General features: G+C 47.9%; 1 protein-coding gene across 1 annotated transcript in view; it reads right to left on the bottom strand.

The window, feature by feature from the left end:
• Positions 1–6452: 6452 nt before the first annotated feature.
• The window catches only part of CRACDL (CRACD like), a 52042-nt gene continuing 34295 nt past the window's right edge, over positions 6453–24199 (bottom strand). The window contains exons 7-9 of the mRNA XM_087426200.1: positions 9673–9860; positions 8485–8629; positions 6453–7393 (exon numbers count right to left, since the gene is read on the bottom strand). Of these exons, the coding sequence (XP_087282326.1) occupies positions 7251–7393; positions 8485–8629; positions 9673–9860 (476 nt within the window). The 3' untranslated portion in view covers positions 6453–7250. The remainder of the gene's footprint in view (positions 7394–8484; positions 8630–9672; positions 9861–24199) is intronic.

Below are 24199 nucleotides of genomic sequence, written 5' to 3' on the forward strand. Positions count from 1 at the left end.
TTGGTTGTTCTCCCCTGGACCCCTCTAGAAAGTTAGGGCTTTTATGTGGGATGCACATCACTTCTGCTCACAGTACATTAGCCAGACCTCAATGACAGGGTCCAAGGATTGAGCGGTGTATGTGTTGGGTGGGAGGGCGTGCGGCTGGAGATGTCGTCTCTGGCTGGACATCTGCTTCCAGAAACAACTTCACACCATGAAAGGGGTCACGTCTTTGGTGTACCCTCCTAGCTATCTCTGCCACACAAGCTAAGACAGACTGCAGTTTGGGAGGTGTTAAATAAAATTCTCTCATTGGTGCTTACGGTTATGTTCTTAACTCCAAGTAAAATGTTAACTTTAAAACAAGTAGAGGGCCGGCCCTGTGGCTTAGCGGTTAAGTGCACGTGCTCTGCTACTGGTGGCCCGGGTTCGGATCCTGGGCGCGCACTGACGCACCGCTTCTCTGGCCATGCTGAGGCCGCGTCCCACATACAGCAACTAGAAGGATGTGCAACTACGACATACAACTATCTACTGGGGCTTCGGGGGAAAAAAAAAAGGAGGAGGATTGGCAATGGATGTTGGCTCAGGGGCAGTCTTCCTCAGCAAAAAGAGGAGGATTAGCATGGATGTTAGCTCAGGGCTGATCTTCCTCACAAAAAAAACCCCAAAAAACAAAAAACAAAAACAACCATAAAACAAGTAGAGATTTTTCCCTTTAGGACCCAGAAAAACAATATGAAACTGCTGTAGTAGGTACTTGTTGCTATGTAACAAATTCCTCTAAAACTTAGTGGCTTAAGACAATCACAAACACTTAGTACATAACAATTTCAGTGGGTCAGGATTTGGGAGCAGCCTCGCTGGACAGTCGGGCCTGCGATCTCTTACGAGGCTGAAGACTTGACGGGGGCTGGAGGAGCCAATTCTAAGCTGGCTCATTCACATGGCTGGCAAGTTGTGCTGGTGATTGAAAGGAGGTGTATTAAGTTTGCTAGGACTGCCATAACAAAGTACTATAGACTGGATGGCTTAAACAACAGAAAAGTATTTTTCTCACAGTTCTAGAGGCTAGAAGTCTGAGATCAAGGTGTTGGCAGGGTTGATTTATTCTGAACCTCTCTCCTTGGCTTGTGGAAGCCCATGTTCTCCCTGTGGGGTCACATGGTCTTCCTTTTGTGTGTATCTGTGCCCAAATTTCTTCTTTTTATAAGATCACCAACCATATTGGATTAGGGCTTACTCTCATGACCTCATTTAACTTAATTACCTCTTTAAAGGTCCTGTCTATAATCACTTTCTGAGGTGCTGGGTATTAGGACTTAAACACATAAATTTTGTGGGGACACAATTCAGCCCATAACAGGAAGTCTCCGCTTTTTCCACACGGGCCTCTCCACCGGCTGCTTGAATGTCCTCAAGACATGGTGACTGACTTCTCTCAGAGAGAACTGTCCAAAAGGGTGCAAGGTAATGGCAACCAAGTCTTTCACTACCTCGCTTCAGAAGTCACACGTGGTCACTTCTGCTACATTCTAGAGTTAGAAGTGAGCACTAAGTCTGTCTCACACTTGAGGGAAGAGGAATTCGGCTCCAGTTTTTGAAGAGAGGATTGTCAAAGAATTTGTGGATGTATTTTAAAACCACTGCATTCAATATAAATATTTCTGTCTTTTAAAACTTTGCAACAGTTTTAAATGGAAAGACTGACTTTAGTCCTCAGTCTTGCATGTAAAACTGGTGCAAATCCAGAGCCCATCTCACTGATTGCATTCTTAAAATTTCAGGGGCACTTATATTTGCTCAGTGTTTTTCCTTCTTGATCACTTCTCTCCCATGAAATAGATGAGTATCCTCTTCTCCGTGTGGATGAGGAGACCGTGGTTATCCGCAAATTGGTGGCCTTGCTTGACCTATAGACAGTAACTGTAGTCTTAGGGAGAGACTTAGTCAACCCTGTGTGAAGTAGGGAGGGAGAATATCTTCAGGGCTTTACATTTAGTTCTATAAAATGGCTGCTTTGAGGAGAGAAGTGTGACAACACAGGATGGATGGAGTCATAAGAACTTCCTGGGAGACACAGATCCTGCTGCTGATGGTTTTAAACATTAATCAAAGGGTAGTCTTGAATGAAGTGGAGGAGATTTTATTCATCAAGATTCCCCTCAGCAAGATGACTCCATTTGTTTTGAAGAAATTCTGTTAAGCCGTTTGCAGTGGTGACTGAGTGTGAGAGACCAAGGCAGGCCTGATGTGCTTGAGACGACCAAGAGAAATTTGTCCTGCTGGTGGGGGTGGGCTATGGGACTAGGCAGCTAGAGAGGGCTATGTCCTCTGGGATCTCTCTCTTCCATGTGACCCCATCCTCACATATTTAACAGGCTTGACCAAGTCAAAGAATGCCAGGTGTGCATGGATTTCTTCTGCTGAGGGGGCCAAGTTCTGGGGAAAGATAGCAACAACCAGCAAAAATGCATGAGTCCCAAGTGTGAAGGGGGCTGTGGGAATGGAAGACCCAGGGCAAGCAGGGGAAGGACATGACCAGGACATTGCCATCACTGTGGGGTCCACTGGCAGCTGGCTCAAACCTGGGGCTCCTGTTTCTAGAAACAAGAGGAGCCCACAAGTGCAGGCATTTCATCCCTGTCAGAAGCTCTGGAAGGTGAGGTGTGCTTCAGAGAGACCTGCCTCAGCAATTTCCCTTCTCTCCTACAAGTTTCCTCCCATCCATACACAAACACGCTCTTGTACGTCCCTTCGAACAAACAAACAAACAACAAACCCGTCTCTCCCTCCTCTAGCAACTACCATTTCTTTGGCTCCCATTCACAGTAAAAGTTCTTGAAAGTTGGAGTGTAGCTGATGTCTCCACAGCCTGGCTGGCCTTGACCCACTCTACTTGTGCTTCTGTCCTCAGTATTCCACAGAAATTGCTCTCGTCAAGGTCATCTGTGACTTTCATGTTCGCAGAGCCAGTGGTCACTCTCGTTCCCATCTGGCTGGGCCTCTCAGCGGATCCCAGCCTACACAGCTGATTCCTCCTGCTTCCTTCCAGCACTTTGTTCTCTTGCCTGCTTTTCTGCCTACTTCCCAGACTCTTCCTGTCTCCTTTTCTGGCCCCTCTTTCTCTAGATCCCTAAGTGTTGGCATGTCCTAGGATCAATCCTGAGACCCTTCTCTTCCTCTTCGAGACCCCTGAATTCATATCCCATCTACATGCTGATGATTTCCAAACATATAACTTTATTTTACATTTCCACTTAGATGTTTAATGGGAATCTCAAACTTAGGATGTCCAAAATTGAACTCCTTTTTGTGGCATGTCCTCCCCACAGCCCATTTCTGTAAATGATACCACTACTCATCTAGGAGCCCCAAACCAAAAATCTAGGTGTCATCTCTACTTCCACCCTTTCCTTCTCACACCAAATCAAATCCACCACTATGCTGGATTTTACGCTACCTTGAAAAGGTTTTGAATTCATCTACCCTTCACCTCCATCATGACCCTAGACCAGACCACCACGATCCCACATGGACTATGGCAACAGACTTTTAGATTCCTGCTTCCACCTGTGTCCCCATGTAATCCATTCTCACCCATCAGCTACAGCCATCTTCTTAAAATGCAAATCACATCACCTCCCATCACTCCCTTTCATTGACTTCCCAAAGCACTCAGAACAAAATCCATCTCCCCATGTGTCCTGCCAGGCCTCCCACAACTGGCCTGGCCTGCAGCCTGATGTCTGTGCCTGCGTCTTCCTTTTGTCCCGCACTTGCCAGCTACACCACTACTTGAACATGCCAATTGCAAGGGCCTGGGACTTTATAGAGCTGTTACCTCTGCCCAGAGTGTTCTCCCCCTGATCTCTGCATGGCTGGTTCATTTTATAATTAGGTCATCTCTTCAGTAAATCCTTTCCTATCCAACCAGTCTCAAGTAGCCTTTCTACCACAACCAAGTCCCTCTGTCTCAGGCTCACCATTGAACTTAATGCTATTTTCCCATGTTTTTCTCATGTTTCATGTATCTTTATTGTGTTCCCCCCCATCCACTAGTAGAATGCAGGTTACCCATTTCCTCATCTGGGTGCCCCCAGGCCCTGGTAGAGTGTCCACGCATGAAGCGAGGGAATGAATGGAAACACCCCGTAGTCTGTGTAGGTACTCATGATTAAAAACTACAAAACAAAAAAACCCTCACACTTTCTCCTCCTTCTTTTTTTTTTTTTTTTTTTTAAAGATTTTATTTATTTCATTTTTTCCCCCCAAAGCCCCAGTGGATAGTTGTGTGTCGTAGCTGCACATCCTTCCAGTTGCTGCATGTGGGACTCGGCCCCAGGATGAATGGAGAAGCGGTGCCTCGATGCGCACCCGGGATCCGAGCCCGGGCCACCAGCATCGCAGCGCGCGCACTTAACCGCCAAGCCACAGGGCCGGCCTCTCCTCCTTCTAAGGAATTGAAGGATGAGGGTGAAGGTGGTCACCCAAGGAAGCATCATGAGGTACACGCTTGTCTCCAGGACATATGTCTTAGTCCACTTGGGCTGCTGTAACAGAATTCTATCATAGCTGCGGGGGCTGACAAACAACAGAAATTGATTTCTCACAGTTCTGGAGGCTGGGAAGTACAAGATCAAGGCACCGGCAGATTCAGGCTTGGGTGAAAGCCCTCTTCCTGGTTTATAGACAGCCGTCTTCTCACTGTATCCTCACATGGTGGAAGGGGCAAAAGAGCTCTCTGGGGTCTCTCTCATAGGTCATTAATCCCATTCATGAGAGACCCACGCTCATGACCTAATCACCTCCCAAAGGCCCCACCTCCTAATACCATGACCTTGGTGGGTAGGATTTAACATATGAATTTTGGGGAGACACAAACATTCAGTCTACAGCCACACAGGAGCCCTCGAGGTCAAGTTCAGTGCTCCCTTGTCTGTGTCACCTCTTTGAGAACAGAGATTGACCTCCACACTAATGCTTTTTAAAAATGAGGACGTCACTCCAGGGTGGTGTTTAAAAGCATAGGGCCTGAAGTCACTTACCAGGTGCTCACCTGCTGTGAGACCTTGGACAGGTGACCTTAATCTCAATGTGCCTCTGCTTCCCCGTCTGCAAAGTGGAGATAAGTACTTATCCCCCAAGGACTGTGGAGAGGAGTACAAATCATACATAAGAAGAACTCAGAGCAGTGCCTGGCACATAGGAAGGACTCAGTAACTGCCCACTCTCTTTTTGGGAAAACCAAGGCTAGCAATTCCTTGCAGACTTTTACTATCTCCACTGCCACTCTAGCCTTACCATATCATCTCCACATTTTGGCCACTGTCTCAGCTCCTCTTGTTAGGGTGGAGGGTCACAACCTCCATGCAGGGGTGTGGCAGCTGCAGGACAACCCCTCTGTGAATTCTCCCAATGTCCTAAAAATCTGCCGCCTCCTAACTTACCAGGTGCCAGAGAGAATTAAACCAAATCCTGAAACACAGAGAATATCAACTTCTATTTGAACCAAACCAAACCAAATGCCGTTGATCTTACAGGGAAATCTACTGCCTCAAAATTGTTCATCCGAAATGTTCTGCTAATAGGAGAAATGATGGTTTGGGGTAATAATAGCCAACATAATTTTTTCCTAGTTAAAACTATTCATGTCTAAGCTTTTGGAGCCAGGCTAGATGGATGGAGTTCTTATTTAGAGCACATTCACCATGGAATTCAGTATTGATGTTCTCTAAGAGAATGGAATTAATATAGCAGTTTGAGTAGGGGGAAAAAAAAACTATCCCAGGACCTTTTCAATAAAAGTAGACCTGGTCAAGTTGTGTAGTTCTGACAGAAAAATAATTATTCATGAAGATGGAAAATACAATAAAAGTAGCAGAACTTAGGGTATATAAAATCAAATTATAACACATATGAGGTCTTACTGATTCTGATGGCTAAATGTCCCAGCTATATACATATTCCCAGAGAGATTAGCTTGTTCAAAGGAACAAATTGGAAATGTTTTTAAAAATAGAGGTATTATGTAACTGAGACACAATTCTGAGATCTCAAATATATGCTCTTCCTCTGCTGGCTTCTCCACATTCTACATTCATGAGTCATCCTGGCTAATGCACTGATAACCTAGTTTTCAATAGAAATGTGCAGGTTATGTGTATGGATGGATGTTAATTAGTCTTTGGGTGGTGAACATAACGCAGTCTCCATAGAAATCGAAATATAATGTTATATACCTGAAATTTATATAATGCTATAAACCTATGTTACCTCAATAAAGAAAAGAAATGTGCAGGTTAGCTCAATTAGATTCTAAAGAATTGCAACTTTTAAGGAGATTTTACATTTTTAATATGTTGTACCAAATAGACGTAAAGAGAAAAAAAATCTACATTATCTTCTGATTTCCAAAAATGAACACCAAAATTTTATTAGAAAAAAACATCTTAAAACCCAAACTCCAACTGAGATTTTAAATGAGATATATATTAAGTGAAGCTCCATACACTGCATTTAACTCAGTGCTGGAGGACGTTCTCTAAATGTGTGTAGAAATAACATTTACACATATGACAGAAGCATGTTTGAAACCTTTTATTGAACAGGCAATGCATTGTGCAATGGTTAAGGACACAGATGCCTAGTGGAAAAATTTAAAAATCACTTTTGGAAACAGTCTATGAATTGATGAACTCTGCTATGTTCCTTCTTAGAGTGGCTACCTTCATGAAAACTGATGGTTTTATAGCTGCTCTTGAAAATGGCATCCCTGTTTTACCATAAATGTCATGCCTAACAGTAAACATGAAAGGAGAAGACGGGATCCACAGGCAAGACAACGACCAGAGACACAAGTGGATCTCAAGTGGAAGCACAGAGACACGTTCTCCTGGAATGCTCTCTCTTCTGGCCTTGCAGGCGTGTCCCGGTTATGCATCCGCATTTCGTTTCTATTTTCTTCCTTGTCTGGGCTCCCTTTATCAAGGGAATTCTGAAAGACTCACATTCATACCTTTGGGTATAGGACCTTGTTCCTGGCCCTTTTCAATGGTGTTCTTGTTCTCGGGCACCTCTGGCCCAGGCCTGTGGCTGTGTGTCTGTTCTCCTTGTTTGCCTGGTTCCTTCCTCTTCCCCGAGCTCGCCCATAACTTGATGATAAAATCACTGTTAAGTTTCACGGTTTGTTTGCCTTGATTTAGTGGCAGTTTTTAACTAAGTGACCCGTCAAAGTAGTGGACATTCTTTATCAGCACACTGTCAACCTATTTTATAATTTGGGGCATGTCACTCCAAGCTTGAGATTTCTTTCTGGCAAGTTCCATCCAGGATGGCTGATCTGTACTGGCGTAACTGGCTCTCTTCAGCTGATGCAATTCTTTTTCCATCATCATTGCAGACTGAGCTGCTGGAAAGAAGACAAAACAAACAGAAACACGAGCAGTGAGTTTGGATTTTCACTTAAGCCTCTTGCTTCTCTTTAAAATATACATCAAGGGGGGCTGGCCCGGTGGCGCAAGCGGTTGGGTGCGCACATTCTGCTGTGGCGGCCCGGGGTTCGCCGGTTCGGATCCCGGGTGTGCACCGACGCACCGCTTATTAAGCCATGCTGTGGCGGCGTCCCATATAAAATAGAGGAAGATGGGCATGGATGTTAGCCCAGGGCCAGTCTTCCTCAGCAAAAAAGAGGAGGATTGGCATTGGATGTTAGCTCAGGGCTGGTCCTCCTCACAAAAAAAAAAAAAAAAAAAATATACATCAAGGTATGAACTGTGGCCTCAAACGTAAAATCCGTTAACGTGTACACATGCAAAGAAGATTTAGGTATAGAATAATTTATGTGATAAAAAGACTTAACAGCAGCTCAGTTCCAGCAATGCAGTGAGGTGAGAGAAACTCTCAGAACAAAACTGCAGGAACTCTGGAGGCTGACGGCACAACAGTGAGAATATTCTTAACACTGCTGACCTGTACACTTAAAAATGGTTAAGACAGTAAACTTTATGTGTATTCTACCACAATTAAAAATAAATAAAAATTACTGACACGTGCACCAATAGAGATGAATCTAAAAACATCACGTTCAGTGAAAGAAGCCAGATACAAAAGAACACATATTTTATGATTCCATTTACACGAAATATCCAAAAAAGGTAATATATAGAGACAGAAAGCAGATTAGTGGTTGTCCAGAGCTGGAGGTAGCAATGGTGAATGACTGTAAATGGGCATGAGGTTGCTTTTGACGGTGAGGGAAAGATTCTAAAATTGGATTGTGATGGTTGTACAACTTACAAATACACACTCATTGCCAATATTTACTCACTGAAGCGTACACTTAAAATGGGTGAGCTTTATGCCATGTGAATGATATCTCAATAAAAGCTGTTTAAAAACCAATGTGGTAAGTAATTCAGAAAAACAAAATAAAACAAAAAAAGCAGGACCAATCCTGGAAACATATTTCAAAGTGCTCGGTAATATCTGCAGGTTTCATACCCAAGTTCTGATGGGACAATGAGATCCCTCTTTGCAGCCCCTCCTGGAGGCGGAGCCTTGTCCCCTCCATCCGGTCCACAGAGGGCTTAGCAGGCGCCATCAGGAAAGATTTGCTGCGGACAAAGTCGGCTTGCTTCATGGGCTCCTATTAGGACACAAGAAGGACACATGTTGTCTGGTCACCTGAGACTCAGATGGGGGCAAACGTAACCAAAGGCAATGAGCCACGAGGTTTCTCTGCCAACACGAATCCTGCCTCTGGCACTTTCTCCGGGAGCTCTCGTGACGGCGAGCCTTCAGCATGCTGGAGCTCAGACTAGCGGGGGCCTCTCCTGGGCAGACACAGCCATCACGGCTTCTGCTCTCTGTCCACACCTGGCTCAGCCCCAGATGTCGGATGGCAGGGATTCCATTTGAAAGTCAAAATGAATTGTGTTTGGAAATAATTTGGAGATTTTTATGATACTTGGTATGACCATGGATGCCACAAACCGGGATCGCTGGTTAATATTTGTCTCATAAATTCTCTTAAGTCTGCAGGAGGGTTTTCAAGCGTGGGTACAATCGAGGTTTTGGTTAAAATGAAGGGAAGCAGGTCCTACTGCAGGCACGGGCTCATTTCCCCGTGCGGCTGAAACACGCTTATGGGTTTACCGTGGTGGGCATTAGGGAGAATACAAAAGCTGTGAGCCTCAGCCTGCTTCTAAGTGTAGTTGTTTGGGGTTGAGAAGGCTGTGTTCAGTCCAGACTGCAAATGGAACCCTGGGTTCCAGCCCTGCAGCCCTAAGTGAGGAATTAGGAGCCCCAGCAGGCAGCCAGCGTAGCAGCAGACGCAGGGCTCATCCATCACTGCGCAATGAGCCGGGATGGGGCTGTTGACATGGTCACAGTGCATCTAACCGTCTGACCAGGAAGTTATTTTAACCCTGTGCCATTTCTTCAGATGCTGAGCTGCGTTGCCTAGGAGGCAGGGAGCAGAGAGCTGTCTCCACTGCCTAAGTGATCCACCCACTTCTCTGCCTCCCCAACAGCCCAGCGCATGCAGACAGCAGACATCAGCAGTCATCACAGGCCGTGGTCTCTGTAATGACCATGCGGGACATCTGGGCCCCGCGGGGTCGTGGCCCCCAGCCCAGCCAGCTGCTCTCTCCTGCACCTACAGAGACAGACAGGGTTTGCTCTAAGCACCTGGGCTCTCTCGGGCGCCTTGGCTTGCTTTCCTATTTCAGACTTCAGGGTCCGGGCCCCAGGCTTGTCTTCCTGGTTGGGTAGCTGGTCCGGGGCCCCTCGCCGCTTCTGCCGAGCGATGGTGATCCAGGGTGGCGCGGGCTGGCTCTCGGCTCCAGTCCCCGCTGCGGCGGGAGGCAGGCCCTTCTCTGCAGGTAAAGACACAAGGTTATGTCCTAGTCCCTCTTCAGTCTCACCTTTGGTTTCTGCCACACAGAGAGCACTGTGCAGGGGCTCCGGGGGTGGGGGGAGGGGGGAGGAGGTCTGGGAGCCTCTCTGATGAGACGACTACTTTTCTTCAGGGGACTTGGTTTTCTCAGTTAAAGACGCATCGAAGAGATTATGCTTCTCTAGTCTGAGCCACAAAAAGTTAAATGCAACAGCTCCTATGCGCACATTTTAAAGCCACCTTCCTCCTACAGGATACTTTCTGGAATGAGACAAAAGTACATAAATACATAAAATTTCTTGAATACAAGCCTGCCATTTTGGACCAGTACCTACCACCTGATTCCTGATTTGCTCAGAAGTTGTAGACACGCTATTATTCTCTTTTCTTTTAAAAATTGTAAGCATCACCTCCCCTTTGTAGGGGTGCCACCAAGACTAGCTAGAGTTGTTCTCCTTAACGTTCCAGAGAGAAGAGAAATAGTGCCTTTAAAACCATAATGTTCTGTTGGATTTTTCTTCCATATTCGCCGTGCTTATCTCCAAGTAGTAAAACTGTGGGTCATTCTCCACCTTACTTTTCAACTCTGCTGTATTTTCTATGATGAGAATTTATTTTTTTCATCAACAGAAAAAAGAAGTGAGCTTCTTTTTTCAAGGAAACCTATGGATTAAGTAAGTGGCTTCTCACAGGCACATCAGAAGTACACCAAACCCAAAGGTCCCCCAGGAGTCTGCCTCTCTGGACGTGTGCGTGTGCCTGCCACCACACAGAGCAGACAGGAGCGTACCTGCACACCCCTGACCCCGGGCCCTTGCCTGTTTCCCTTCTACGCGGTGCACCTGGGTCGGCCAGGGGAAGGCGGTGCCTGGCCCACAGCAAGATGTGCAGATGTCCAGGACAAGTTAGTGCCATCGTTCTTTGTGGCCTGACCTATGCCACTGCTTGCTCTGGTGTGTATAGGATATTGCACTATGTGTTTTTGTTTCTGCCTCCAGTTCAACTTGGAGTCCTTGTCTCTCAGTCCCCTGGTCACCAAGGAGGGACAATGGACAGGAGCCACTGCCTTGCAGCTTCGGTCTCCCGTCAGAATTGAGAGGGGCCTTTGGCTTCACACACACTCACCTCTCCTTGGCCTGGCAGCTGGGAATGGCTCTGCTTTTCTCCTGGCTGCTCCCCGAGGCCTCCACCCCACTAGTTCCCTGGGAACCCGTCATCCCTGTCCCTTCCTGCCTCTTCAGGCTCTCCCTGGCCTCTGACTTCTTCCCTGCTGCTTTGCAAAACACTTGGGTCTCCACAGCTCAAAGAAAAATGTCTCCGCTGAGGCTCACCATCTCCTCGAAGCTCCATTTCTCCATTCTCCTCTACCCTCAGCTCAAACGGCCTCTGCCTGTGTCTCTTCAGCTAACTGCTGACCCAGCCACCACATCGACACTGCTCTCTCCGTTCGCCCAACCGCTGAACCACCAATCCTGAGGTCCTGCCCCATTCTCACCTGCGCTCCCCCTGCAGCTCTGCCGCGGCCACATAACCTCTCTCGGGAGGCCTGTCCTCCTCGGGCATTCCCTCTCCAGGTCCTCGCCAGACACCTGCTCCTAAACCTGGGAATTCCTCCTTGTTTCTGACCCCTGACCTTCATCTCTTCTTCCCAAAATGTTCTCTGTGTTCCACTCCTGATTTCAACACTCAGATTTGCACAGATTACTTCCAAACGTACAATCAGCCCTACTTTCTATTCTTAGCCCGAGTCCAACATTTCTACTCTCCTGCTCCACGTTTCTTTCTTTTTCTTCCTTCCTTTCTTCCCTTTCTCTCTCTCTCTCCCTCCCTCTCTGTCTCTTTCCTTCCTTTCATTCATTCATTCATTCATTCATTCAGTGTTTGCTGTGGTCAAGGACTGTGTTAAACACTAGGTGGAAAAGTAAACAACAAATTGTTCCTTCAAAAAGCTCAAAGTCTAGTGGGAGAAGCTCTATACAAACAAGTAACCATGGTGGAAACTGGAAAACGCTACAGTGTACAAAGTGCTGTGTGGACACAGGGCCTAACACTGGTGGATAGGAGGCGAGGGTGACGTTGAGTTGGGACCTGGAGGAGAACAAACTTTCCTTCCAGGCTGAGCAGAGGGGCAAGGAAAGGCCTCGAAGGGGCAGAAGGCAGAGCCGTGGGCAGCCCAGCCCCCAGGGGCTGAAGGGCAGGTGGGGCCCACTGGGAAGGGTCTTCCGGGCCTTTTTCCTGTCCATAATGGGAGCCACAGGGGCTTAAACCATGGGCGCTGTGGAGGGAAAGTCTGACTGGGGAGGGATGGGAGGCTGGGAGGTGAGGAGGGAGGCTGTGGCCACAGTCCAGGAGAGGTGATGACAGATTGGACACTCTGTTCCAGAATCATCCCTGCTTGCCCACCAAGGCCCTGCTGGATGCCGCCTCCTCCGTGAAGCCTGTTCTGGTCAGCCTAGCTGGACATGCTCTTCCTCTCCTAATTCTTTTGTGACCCTCTTGAGAAATTTACCCCACCGTTTGGTACTAGACATATTTGCTAGCTCACCATTTACCCCACTGACACACGCTTTTGGTCATTAGAACTTATTTACTTAATAAACAGAAGCCATGGACTACATACTAGGTACTGTTCTAATATTAGTTCATTTACAACATAATTTTACATTTTATTTCTTGTCCAAAGAACCCAGTGATTGCCTGGCACACGGAAGGAGTGGGTGGTTGTGTATTTTATCGAAAGTCTGCATTTCTCATCCCTTGTTCTCAATCCTTCATCCATAGGGTCCTCACAGTCTCTGTTTTTCTGGACTTTTCTTACAAGGTTCTTTTCACTTCTTCTCTGGTCTTTTCTTCACACTCAGTGACCAGTCGTCACTCTCCTGGCTCGCGATGCCCGGCTGTGCCGTCCTCTCAGCTCCAACCAGTGTGTGCTGGTCAGGCGCCTTGGCCACACCACAGGTGGTTGGAGAGAGGGATTTTACTCTGGGTTTAAACTCATTACCTCAGTCAACAAAACAGTCTGAGTAATTCTGTCAAGACTAAGTGTACATGGAGAGAAAATTTCCATCCCGGGTTTTAAACTAGAGGCAGAACGGTAGCTGTGAAATGCCAAGGCAGCCCTGGCCATCTCTGAGGGCTCTCGCTGGCTCTCAGCTCCCTTGTAGCTCAGTGTAGGGCACCTGACGCTCATGTCACTGCTACCACAAAGCACAAGACATAGCTCCGGTGAATTCCTATGCCATGCACTTGATTACCCTATTAGAGCCAAAAAAAGTATTCTAAAAATAACTGGAGATGGTTATACAGAACAGGGAACACGTGGCGTTCCTAGGTACCACAGTGAGAGGTGGCCCTAGAGCGAGGCTGGGGACTCCTGGGGACTAGGCTCAAGGCCGACATCTCAGGGGACTGAGGCAAACCCTATTCTTCCTTCTCGTTTGCTCAGGGGAACGGCAGTCTTGAAAACAATGCAACTAGGTTCAGCCTGGCAGGAGGTGAATTTTTCTTTCCTTACATCGAGATTTCACCCCCAGCACAGAAGGGTCACTCATCGTGTTGCCCGTCTGTGGGGCAGCAACGTTTCCGGCTTTACTTTGTGTAGGTGTGAGTGTGTGTGCGTGTGTCTGTGCTCACGGGCAGATGCAGAGGAGTGAGTGAGCGCCACACCGGGGCCAGGCTGTGCCAGCATGGGATAAAGCAATCCACAGTGCAGTGTCACCAAGCACTGGGCCAGGCATACGGCCAAGATCTTTCACCAACCGTTTCTCTCTTTTTTGGTTCCTACTTCTTTTCCCTGAGTGGTGGTCTTTCGTTGCAGTCTGTACTCCCTCCTTCACCACTTTGTTCCTTGTCAGGAAAGCAAGCGGGCCAGAGGGTCTCTGACACCTCCAGACTCTTTCACGGGGACGGTCCAGAGCCAGCCTCATGGGTGGAGGGCACAGGAGTGGTGGATAGGGTTCCAGATACCACAAGGAAGGGACAAAAGCCACTACAGCAGCTTCCTCCCATGGTTCAGAGAGGCCTGAGATGCCACCTGGAGCCTCGTGTAACTTACAAGTAAGTCCCTGTCCCAGGTGAGCACAGGCAGAGCGCTGGTGACAAGCCATTCTGCACTGTGACAGAAGGCCTACATGGTCACTCTGATCTGCAACCCTATCCCCTGCACTTGGTGCCCACAGCGGGGTCAAGAGTTGTGGGGTGTGTGCCATACTCCACAGGGGAGGGTAAGAGAAGGGAACGAAGACAGGCAGTATGTGAGATAAGGCAGGTTTCAAGGGCCAAAGATCCCACAGTGTGACAGCTCTACAGCAGGAACATTCAGGGTCAAGGTTCCCCCATAAAACAGCTTCTGAGATTAAACGTGTCCAAAATGTCATTAATCCCAGGATATGTTGGTGTGGCATCAGAACAAATTAAAGGACTTAAAAATAATTCTTCTTTCACCTTTCTGCCTCAATGCACAGGCGACCTTAATCTCCTGGGGATTTAGCTCAAGGGCTCTGACCACTCGATTTCTCCTCCCAAAATGACAACAGGTGTGAGCCATCAAGTGTGCCCGGGTTTGCAAGGAACAGCCCAGGAGCACTTCTCATGCACAGGAAACCAGCAATTCATGTCTGTATCTGCGTAACCCCTTTACTGAGAGTCTGCAGGAGACTGACGCCCCTGAACACAACTGCCCTGGAAAGAAAGGCAGCAAATTTGGTCTGTTGTACAGCATATGTAGACTGAAACTTCCGGAAGGCAGAATGCTTTAGCTGCAGGAAGCTGTAACAGCCACAAAGCTTGCCCTAAATAATTTAATTTCATAGGAAGACAACTTTTGATGAGAGAAAACAATTTTTTTGTTATTGTAAAGACATGATACCTTCAAATGGGGAGACTCTGAGGAGCAGTTTATAAACTTGCTTTTCTCCACACTCCTTCCTTCTTCTTAACGTGCTCCCCGACCTCAAGGATTTAGTTTGAGAAGTATATTTATTGCTCAAGCATTCATTCCAAGAGCTCTTGTTCTCTGGGCTGGTTCAACCAGCTGTGGTAACGGGGACTACTTCCTCCCTGGGGCCAGGCAACAGAGCGGCTCATGAAGTGGCCCTGGGGCTCCAGCTCTCAGACTAAGGCCTCGGGCTAGCAACATGCTCTTGGGCAAATTGCAGAACCTCTTTGTGACTCAATGTCAGCGTAAAATGAGGAAAACAGCAGTAGCTACATCTCCTAATGTGATTGTGGAGATTCAATGAGACAATCCACGGACAGCACACAGCACAGCAGCAGGCACCGTGCGCGCTCGAGTGTTAGCTGCTCCCCCAACCACCGCTGCTGTCACTTTGTTGTTGCTGCTGCTGGTGTTATTCTTGCTCCCACTTGAGGAGAGACGAAGACTTTGGTCAAATTCAACCCAAGACACGATGGAAACGAGTAAGACCTTCGCCATGAACGAGCCCTTGTCCTCTGCTGTGATAAGAAAGCCACAGCAGGTGCTGGGTTGCACTCCAAGCCTCTTACTGGGCCAGGTAGCCAGGATGACTCGCCAGAACGTGGTCCATAAGGGTTCCTGCAGACTGATTCTGCATAGACTGCATCTGCGTGTGTGCTTGGCTCCCTGTGAGTCCATAAGGTCACCTCTGCATCCGCTGTGCCCAGCACGGGCTTGGCAGGGTGTGAGAACCAGCAGGGTCTCAATAAGGCCACCTTGCCCACGTCATGGAGGAGCCTGGCCCAAGTCACCTAGTGCACCCTGACATCCCACTCTCTAGAACGGCGCTCTGCTCCTCTGTGTTGACGCTGTGAGTTATGGAGAACCTGGCTGGCAGGCAGGCTCTGATGCGGGGACACAAGGCCCAAGACGGTGGCCCAATTTTTACCCATCTTCCCAGGAGTCTACCCCACATATCACTCTCAAAATACCCCCTCACATGGAACTCTAAATATAATGGGGAAGAAAACCCTGGTCTCTGGCATTCTAACCAAGCTATTTGTATTCAGGAAGACCTAAAATTAACCATTCAGAAAAATCCTCATTTTTAAACCATTTCTAGAGATATTCAACCACTGTGAGACACATGCCTCTTATCACTTCATTTTGACTTACTGACTGGTGATGGTTATTTATTTATTTATTTTTGGTACCTAATAAAATTCAGCCTGGAGGCACTGTTTCTTTCATCCAAAAAGACTTCTAGAATGACCTGCTGAGGGGATGAGGGTGGGACTCTACTGCTGGTCTATACTCATGACAGGCAGGACACAGCTGGGAGTCTGGAAGCTGGGAGTTGTCAAGAACACCATCTTCTGAGTGAGAGGCAATGAGCTGTACAATGTAAACTACCACGGTTTCTTGCCCTTTGGCTGACAAAATAAAGCAGATACTCTGCCCTAAGCTAACACACAGCAGGATTCTCATGCCTCCTAAAAATTTGGTATATGCTGTCATTTTTTTTTTTAGGAAGATTGGCCCTGAGCTAACATCTGTTGCCAATCTTCCTCTTTTTCTTTTTTCTCCCCAGAGCCCCAGTACGTAGCTGTGTATCATAGTTATAGAGTTGTAGCTCTTCTATGTGGGATGCTGCCTCAGCATGGCTTGAGGAGCAGTGAGTAGGTCTGCGCCCAGCATCCGAACTGGCGAACCCTGGGTCCCCGAAGCAGAAAGCACGAACTCAAGTGCTATGCCACAGGGCTGGCCCCCTATGCTGTCCTTTTTGAAGCAGCAATTTTAAAGAATCTTTTTCCTTTCATCAAATATCTTTCTTGTTTATAAAAGTACCCATGCATCTTGTACAAATTCAGAAAGCAGATAAGAAGGAGAAAAAGTTTTCTATAAATCAACAACCCAAGAGAGCTGTGTTAAAACTTTGGCACACTCCTTCGAATCTTTCCCCATTATGCTGTCATCTTAAAAATACATATCAACAGCTTGTTCCCAGCTCTTCAAACCATTTTCTGTCGAAGGAGAGGCCTGAGTTTGCTCTCTAAGATTTCTGATCTAAAACAGAGGCATCATTACCATTTGCCACAACTCCCAAGAGCCAGAACAGCGCCTGGGCGCTTTATCACCAGAGCAGCCGGGCTCCCTTTCTGTCTTCCTTCCAGGTCCTCTGCTGCCGCCCTGGTCGACATGGAGCCAACAATGTGCGTAGACAGATGCTAAGGGGACCGCTGGGGTTGAGGGAGCCTCCCCAATGCTGAGGGTTTATGTCAGACTTCCTGTACGAAAGTTGAGGGTGTTTTCTGTTTTAAGCATTTATTGATCTATTGTCAGTCTCAGCTTACACAGACAGCTCCTGATCAATACATGCTGGCACAGTCTGAAGCTGCTCTTCATTGGTTCTGTCCAGGAGCCAGGCTGTGTGATTCTACCACAGAACGTGGGTTTTTAACGCTCCTGCGAGCATTTATCTCAAAACCGTGCTGAGCATTTTGAGAATGAGCAAAGGCTTTTCACAGAGCAAGCTCCCAATTTTAATGATGTATGATGGGACTGTGTCCTGGTTCCACCTCCAAATTAAACCTACCACCATTCCTTCCTTTCCTCATCCAACAAATACAGTCAGTCCTCATCGTTCACAAATTCTATATTTGAAAATTCGCCTACTCACTAAAATGTATTTGTAACTCCAAATCAATACTGGTGACTCTTCATTGTCATTTGCAGGTATGCACAGAGCAGTGAAAAATTTGAGTCCCCCCCGATGAGCATGTTCCCAGCTGATGTCAAACAAGGGATGCTCTATTTCTTTTTTGTTTCCGCTCTCATACTGTGAACAAGTGTCCTTCCTGTGGTATACTTAGTGCTACATTTTTTGCATTTTTGTGGTTTTTGTTGGTGATTTTACTCTCTAACATAGCCCCCATGTCTAGTGCTGAAGTGTTATCTGATGTTCCTAATTAGCATAAGGAGGCTGTGATGTGCCTTATGGAGAAAATACGTGTTAGACAAGCTTCGTTCAGGCATGAGTTACAGTGCTGTTGGCTGTGAGCTGGATGTTAACAGATCAACAATACATAATAAATAAGGTGTCTCCAAACAGAAGCACACATAAAGAAGGTTATGTATTAATCAGTTGACAAAAATGTTGTGATCAGAGGCTCGTAGGAACCTAACCCTATATTTCCCCTAGGAGCAATGGTTCAGTATTCACTAAGTCAGTGTCTGCAGTGACTTTACAGAGCATAATTACCGTGAATAACGAGAATCAACTGTACCTGGTGAGTGTCCACTATGCACCGGCTCCGTGGTAGATGCTAAGTCTGCACAGACGAAGGATGTTTCCAATGCAACACACCTTTCCAGTGTACTGCACACAGGCTCTGCTATAAGAGCAGTGAAGAACAGACAGATCCTTCGACAGCTAAGCCAGGGGCCACAGTCCAGGAAGGAGTTCCAGGGCCTGCTGGAAGGTGGCAGGAGAGGGGCCTCTGGGGTACTGGTCTTACTCTGCTTCCTGGTCTGGTGTGTTCAGTGTGTGAAAATTCATTCGAGCTGCACACACATGATCTGTGCCCTTCCCTGCATGGATATCATTCTTCCACAACAAGTAAAAAAAACTACTCTAAGATAATCAGGCCTTCTTCAGTGCTTGGAGAGTGATGAGAAGTACCTAGCTCCCCGTCCACATAGAGAAATGAGGCAAGTTTGCACCAAAGAGCTGTTTCCATACTGCAATTGGGCAAGGCTGCTGACAGAGGGGGTGAGTGCTCCCCCCAGGACATCCTCTCCTGTTAGCAGACCCTTCCCTGCCTCTTCTCCTCGGCCCTCAAATGCACCCTGGGATCCTGGGCCCACTTGCCTTTTCTATTGCTGCCCCCTCTTGCCCACCCACTCTCTCTCCTCCCTCCATTCTCTGAAGGCTTATCCCGAGTCCCTGCTCTTGCTTCCATTTCCTCTCTTAAATAAGACTCCACAAATCAGCAAGGGCAGAGAACTTGCCTCTCTAAGCACAGACTCAGGGAGCTCTCAGGGAGGACAGCCAGTGTGTCTGAGAGCCTCTTTCTCGGCCACCAGCATGAGGCCACCAGGGCCAAACTGTCCTCACTCCTTTTCCTACCCCAAGGTCGGCAGGCACCGCCAGGGTCTCCTCCTCACCCCAGCTCCTCTGAAACCCACCTTCCCCTGACCTATCTCCTCTCTCATAATCGTCAAACCCACATAGCAGGGGAAAAAAGTCACTGTTGCTTTACATGGTCCTGGTAGTGTGTTCATATCATAAGAGGTGAGGGCAAGTGAGTGCCAACACTGCCCTTTCTCCTGGACATTTTATGAAGCATCTCACACCGTTCACCCACGTAGGGCACGCTCACTTAAACGACGCTGATAACTATCAGCACATCATGGTTTTATAACTAATCGAGTACTGGTGAAAGGGTTGATGGAGTCAGAAGGTTTCCCAATATCAGCATTTACGAGGCTCTGATAATGCATCAGGGGGAGTGGTCCGTCTTTGTGCAGGCCTCCATGAAGAAAATTTATGCGAGTCTTTTCCCAAATGGGCCCTGAGGTCTACTTTGTTTGTTTGTTGTTACAGCACCAACTATAACTGTTTTAGGGCTCTGTTGCTTGTAGGTAAGATTTGTGTAAAAACATTTAGAAAGAAAAATCAACATCTGGATTTGGATGTGTGGGGCGGGAATCTGGTCACGTGCAGGCACATTTGCTGGGGGTGCCCCAGGGCCAGAAGCTTTGCCAGGCTCTTTGCTTGAGTTCAGGTGCAGCCACCCAGCACTCAGCAAGTCAAGGCTGGCAGACATCCCAGAGCTGTGCAGCCCAATTCCCACGTCTCACGGTGGAGACCCGGGGCCAGGGCCAGACTCAAGGGCACGGAGTTGTGATGGAGGAGCTTGGACTGAAAGTCCATTTGCTCAGCTGCCACTGTCTGTGCAATTAAAACTGCCTCTAAGCAGAAGGCAATGACCAAAGTCCATCTCTGAGCACAGAGACAGCTGGTGTCCATTACCCGCCAGGTGATATAACAGGGAACTTACACAGATATGGGGATGAAAAGGCATTGTTATCTGCAAATAATTTTGAACTATTACATTACATAGCACCCTCTTACAATTAGAAATGTACCCAAACGCCCCACCTTGGACTCCTTGTGGATCTCCAGGAACAGCTGGAATTCTACAAGAGCTGTCTCAAGCGGCCACGGGAGAACAAGTGATCAGTTTGAGGATGGCCCTTGTCCTCAGAGCTTGGATTTCCCTTCCTCTATTACACCCTAACCCTCCCGCACCCACTTTAGATGCGTAGGGAAATTTCTCCCTACCAAAGAAATGTCCACAGCTAAGGTTTATTTGGTCTGGATTTTCAGAGCAGTATCATATTCATAATGATCCTCCCAACCCTCCTTGTAATGTAAGGATATTTTCAATCCCTATTTCAGATACGGGAACACAAGAGTCTCACAGAGTAAAAGACTTGCCAGGGTCACACAGCCAATGCATGACAAAGTGGGCATTGGAACACAGGCTTTTTGATCTCTAATCTTCATTCATTACATCACATACCATCTCATCACCACTTTCCTATACACCATTCCCTCCTCGTTACAATGTATTGTTGAGGGGCAAACAATAGTTACTGAACCTTGGCACTACTGAGATTTGGGGCTGGATAATTCTCTGCTGTAGAGGGCTGTCCTGTGCACGGTGGTATGTGTAACCTCTACCTGCTAGATGCTGGTGATATTTCCCTCCCTCCCACTGCCAATGTGACAACCAACTATGTCTCCAGATACTGCCAAATGTCTGCTGGGGGACAAAATCGCCCCCAATTGAGAAGCACTGCAGTACAGCATAACAGTGAGAGCACTGGCTGCAGAGGTAATCTACACAGCCCCAAACTCCCTCCACGGTTTACCTGCTATGTGCCTTTCGGCAAGTTTTTGGGCCTAAACTTCAGCTTTCCCATTTATAAAATAGGATTATTGCTGGAAACCAAAATGTAACGCATTTAATATGATGCTTGACACTTAGCAAGTGCTTAACATACATTAGCTATTGTCATTATTTACCCATTTCCTGAGTGTGTATAAGTGGTGAGTAAATGCACTGCAGACTCTGACTTTGAGAAGCTGATGTAGTGAGGGAGACAGACACACAGACAAATAGGTGAAAGTATTATGGTGCTTTGACACCAGGGACGTTTTTGGGAAGAGCACAACCCTTACAGAGTCTCAGAAAGATGCTACTTGTTAATGAAACAGAGCATTATCCAGATCAGTGCCATCCAAGAGAACTCTCTGCAGCAATGGAAATATTCTCTGTGCTGTCAGCTAGTCAGATGTGGCTACTGAGCCCTTGGGATGTGGCCAGCGTGACTGAGAAACTGAATTTTTAAATCTAATACTAACTCATTTAAGTTTGCTATTTAAACGGCCACATGCAGCTCACGGTTCCAGGTTGGACAGTGCAGATCTGGATCCTTGCTACTCAAGTTATGGTCCGTGGACCAGCAGTATTGTCCTCATCAGAATCAGAATCTTAATTTTAACAAAATTCACAAGCAACTGTAAGTTTGAGAAGCACTGCCCTAGAACAGGTGTTCTCAACGCCAGCCACACATTAGAATCACCTGGGGGATCTTTAATACTCTCTTTGTCCAGGGCTCACCCTGGACCCACCAACCAGAGTCTGTGGGGGTGACGACCCCCATGTGCTACCAGCACTGGAACTACTGATCTCAATGCGGCTCCCGGCTTCCGGCTTGAGGAAGCCTTGAAGAGAGAGCCCACGATGGCCCTTTCTGGCTGATACAAAGTGCCCAGCTGACCAGATGGTCCAGTTCCTGAGAACTGAGCTGACCCCTTCTCCAGGCTCTGGTGAACTCTCCTTGAAATCAGCTGGTGACCCCCACCTTGTATTTGGACGTCCACTCCCAGGGCTGCCCACGCTGGTGCCCACACAGCCCCCATCTCTGGCGTCACCTCTAGGGCTTTCTGGCACCCTCTGTCCTCAGCCCTCCTCTGAGAGGCCCTCTGCATGGGATGCTCATCCACTTCTGTCATGAAGACACTGCCTTCCCTCTTCAAACCCACTTTTCTCCTGCTGCACTGAGCCCTAGGGTAAGTGCATGGGGGCTTCAGTCCTGCATGAGGTTCATGGCTGCCCTAAAAGTGCTGAAGGGCCCTCTGAAGGGCACCAGTGTGGGGGACAGATGGTGGGTGGCACCGCCCATCCACACCCTAAGAGGTGGGCTGCACCCTTGCAGGAACCTGAATGCTGGACTGGCAGGTTCCAGACAGAGCAAAGCACAGTGTGACCCTGATCTCCCACAGTACCCTCTATCCCAGATGGGAACTGGAAGATTCCCAGAACTGTCCTGGTCATCCTCAGGTCCTAGCAGTCACTGTGGTCACTTCTAAAGGTGGTGTAGCCTCTGGGCTAGCCAGCATTAAGTCTCCTGTCCCCTTGAATGTAGGGTGTCTGAGCTGGGGTGGGGCCTCCTTTCCCAAGGGCTGAGGGTCTGGGAAGGAGCAGAGGTGGGGAGGACAGGCAGGGCTCTCCGTGGGCGGGCACCTGCCACTGTCTCAGTACACTTTGTCCTACCTGGGCCTGGCGGAGCTCGAAACTGACTCCGAGGGACTCCCATCGCCGCTGCGCCTCCCTGGCTGGGACTCAGCTTCCCCTCAGCCCCTGCTCCCTGGCGTCCCTGCGCCCTCTCCATGAGGCAGGGCTGTGGGAGCACAGGTGAGTTCTGTGGCCCCTGGTGGCCTGAGTCCAGCACCAGTCTCCCAGCTGCAGGGCACACCTGTCCAGCTCTCCGAGAAGGCCCGTGGAAGGCCCCCTCGTAGACTCTGGATGAGGGAGCCTCCTCCTGGTCCCACCCCGTTGAGCTGGGGGCTCACAGAAATGCAGCTGTGGTCCATGAACAAAGTGTTTTGCAAATCCCCCTTCTTCCCTTCCCCCCTCAGGAACCCCGCACATTCTCAGAGTGGTGGGTGGTAGTTCATGACTCCCCACAATAGTCTGTACACACGTTCTCTCTGGGGTCTTAGAGCCACGTGTTGGTGCCTTCATCAAAACCGGGGCAGGGAGAATCCCATTCCCACATACTGTCCTATGCAGCCCAGATGAGGATATTTTGGTACATCCTTAGGAAAGTATGACCGCAGCATATGAAACTGCAGCACATTTTGCAGTTAAACTGCTTTTGCTGCCCTGTGTATCACTAATAACCTCATTTCACACAGGAGGAAATTAAGACTCAGAGGTTAAGAAACTCACTTGCTCAGAATCCCATAACCCCTGAGGCGTGGACCTCAAGGTAGAACCTCCAAACCCAAGTCTTCAGTCTCACCACTAGCCCCCTGCTTGCTTGCTTCCCTCCCCTGTCCCTGCACCTGGTCAGGAAAACATGCTCCCAGGCACGGATACTCTACAGAGAAAAAGAAACCCTGGATTATTCACAACAGCAAAGACATGGAAGCAACCCAAGTGCCCATCAAGGGATGAATGGATAAAGATGTAGTATATATATACAACAGACTACTACTCAGCCATAAAAAGATGAAATCGTGCCATTTGCGACAACATGGATGGACGCTGAGGGTATTATGCTAAATGAAATAAGTCAGACAGAGAAAGACAAATACCATATGATTTCACTCATGTGTGGAAGATAAACACATGGATAAGGAGAACAGATTAGTGGTTACCAGAGGGTAAGGAAGTCGGGGGGAGGGCGAAAGGGGTAAAGGGGCACATATGTATGGTGACAGATAAAAACTAGACCACTGGTGGTGAACGCAATGCAGTCTACACAGAAACTGAAACATAATAATGTACACCTGAAATGTACACAATGTTATAAGCTAATAAGACCTCAATAAAATAATTAAAAAAAACAAACCCTGGACGTTCTCAGGGAGCTCAGGGTCCAGTTCAGGAGGGAGGGAGACTGAGCTCAGAACGAGCAGGGGTGTGTGCAGAGTGCTGAGGGGAGCTGGTGGCAGGGGAGGGGCTGGAGGAGACGTCAGAGGGAGCGAAGGAGTGGCAGACGAACTTAGGAAGGCAGAAATGTCGACTTTGGCCAGAATGTAAAAAGCCTTAAATGCTTTACCCAAGAGTTTGAATTTTATTCTAAATATAATGGGAAGGCATTGAGAGTCTTTACAGAGGAAAGCTCCATGGTTAGACCCACAACTTGGAAGAGAGTGAGAAGAGAGAGCTGGGGGAGGAGGTGCTGCAGGTGTCAGGTTAAAGATGATGCGGGCTGGGCTGACGTGGGGCAGGTCGGGGAGGATAAAGACACTTCACACTAGGATGACAGGGACTTGCTGACCAAGGTGTAAAACACGACTTACATTTTTCATCCATCAGATT

The sequence above is a fragment of the Ceratotherium simum genome, chromosome 40 (assembly GCF_057802395.1).
Source record: "Ceratotherium simum simum isolate JZ-2026a chromosome 40, ASM5780239v1, whole genome shotgun sequence".
In the NCBI taxonomy this organism is placed as follows: Eukaryota; Metazoa; Chordata; class Mammalia; order Perissodactyla; family Rhinocerotidae; genus Ceratotherium; species Ceratotherium simum.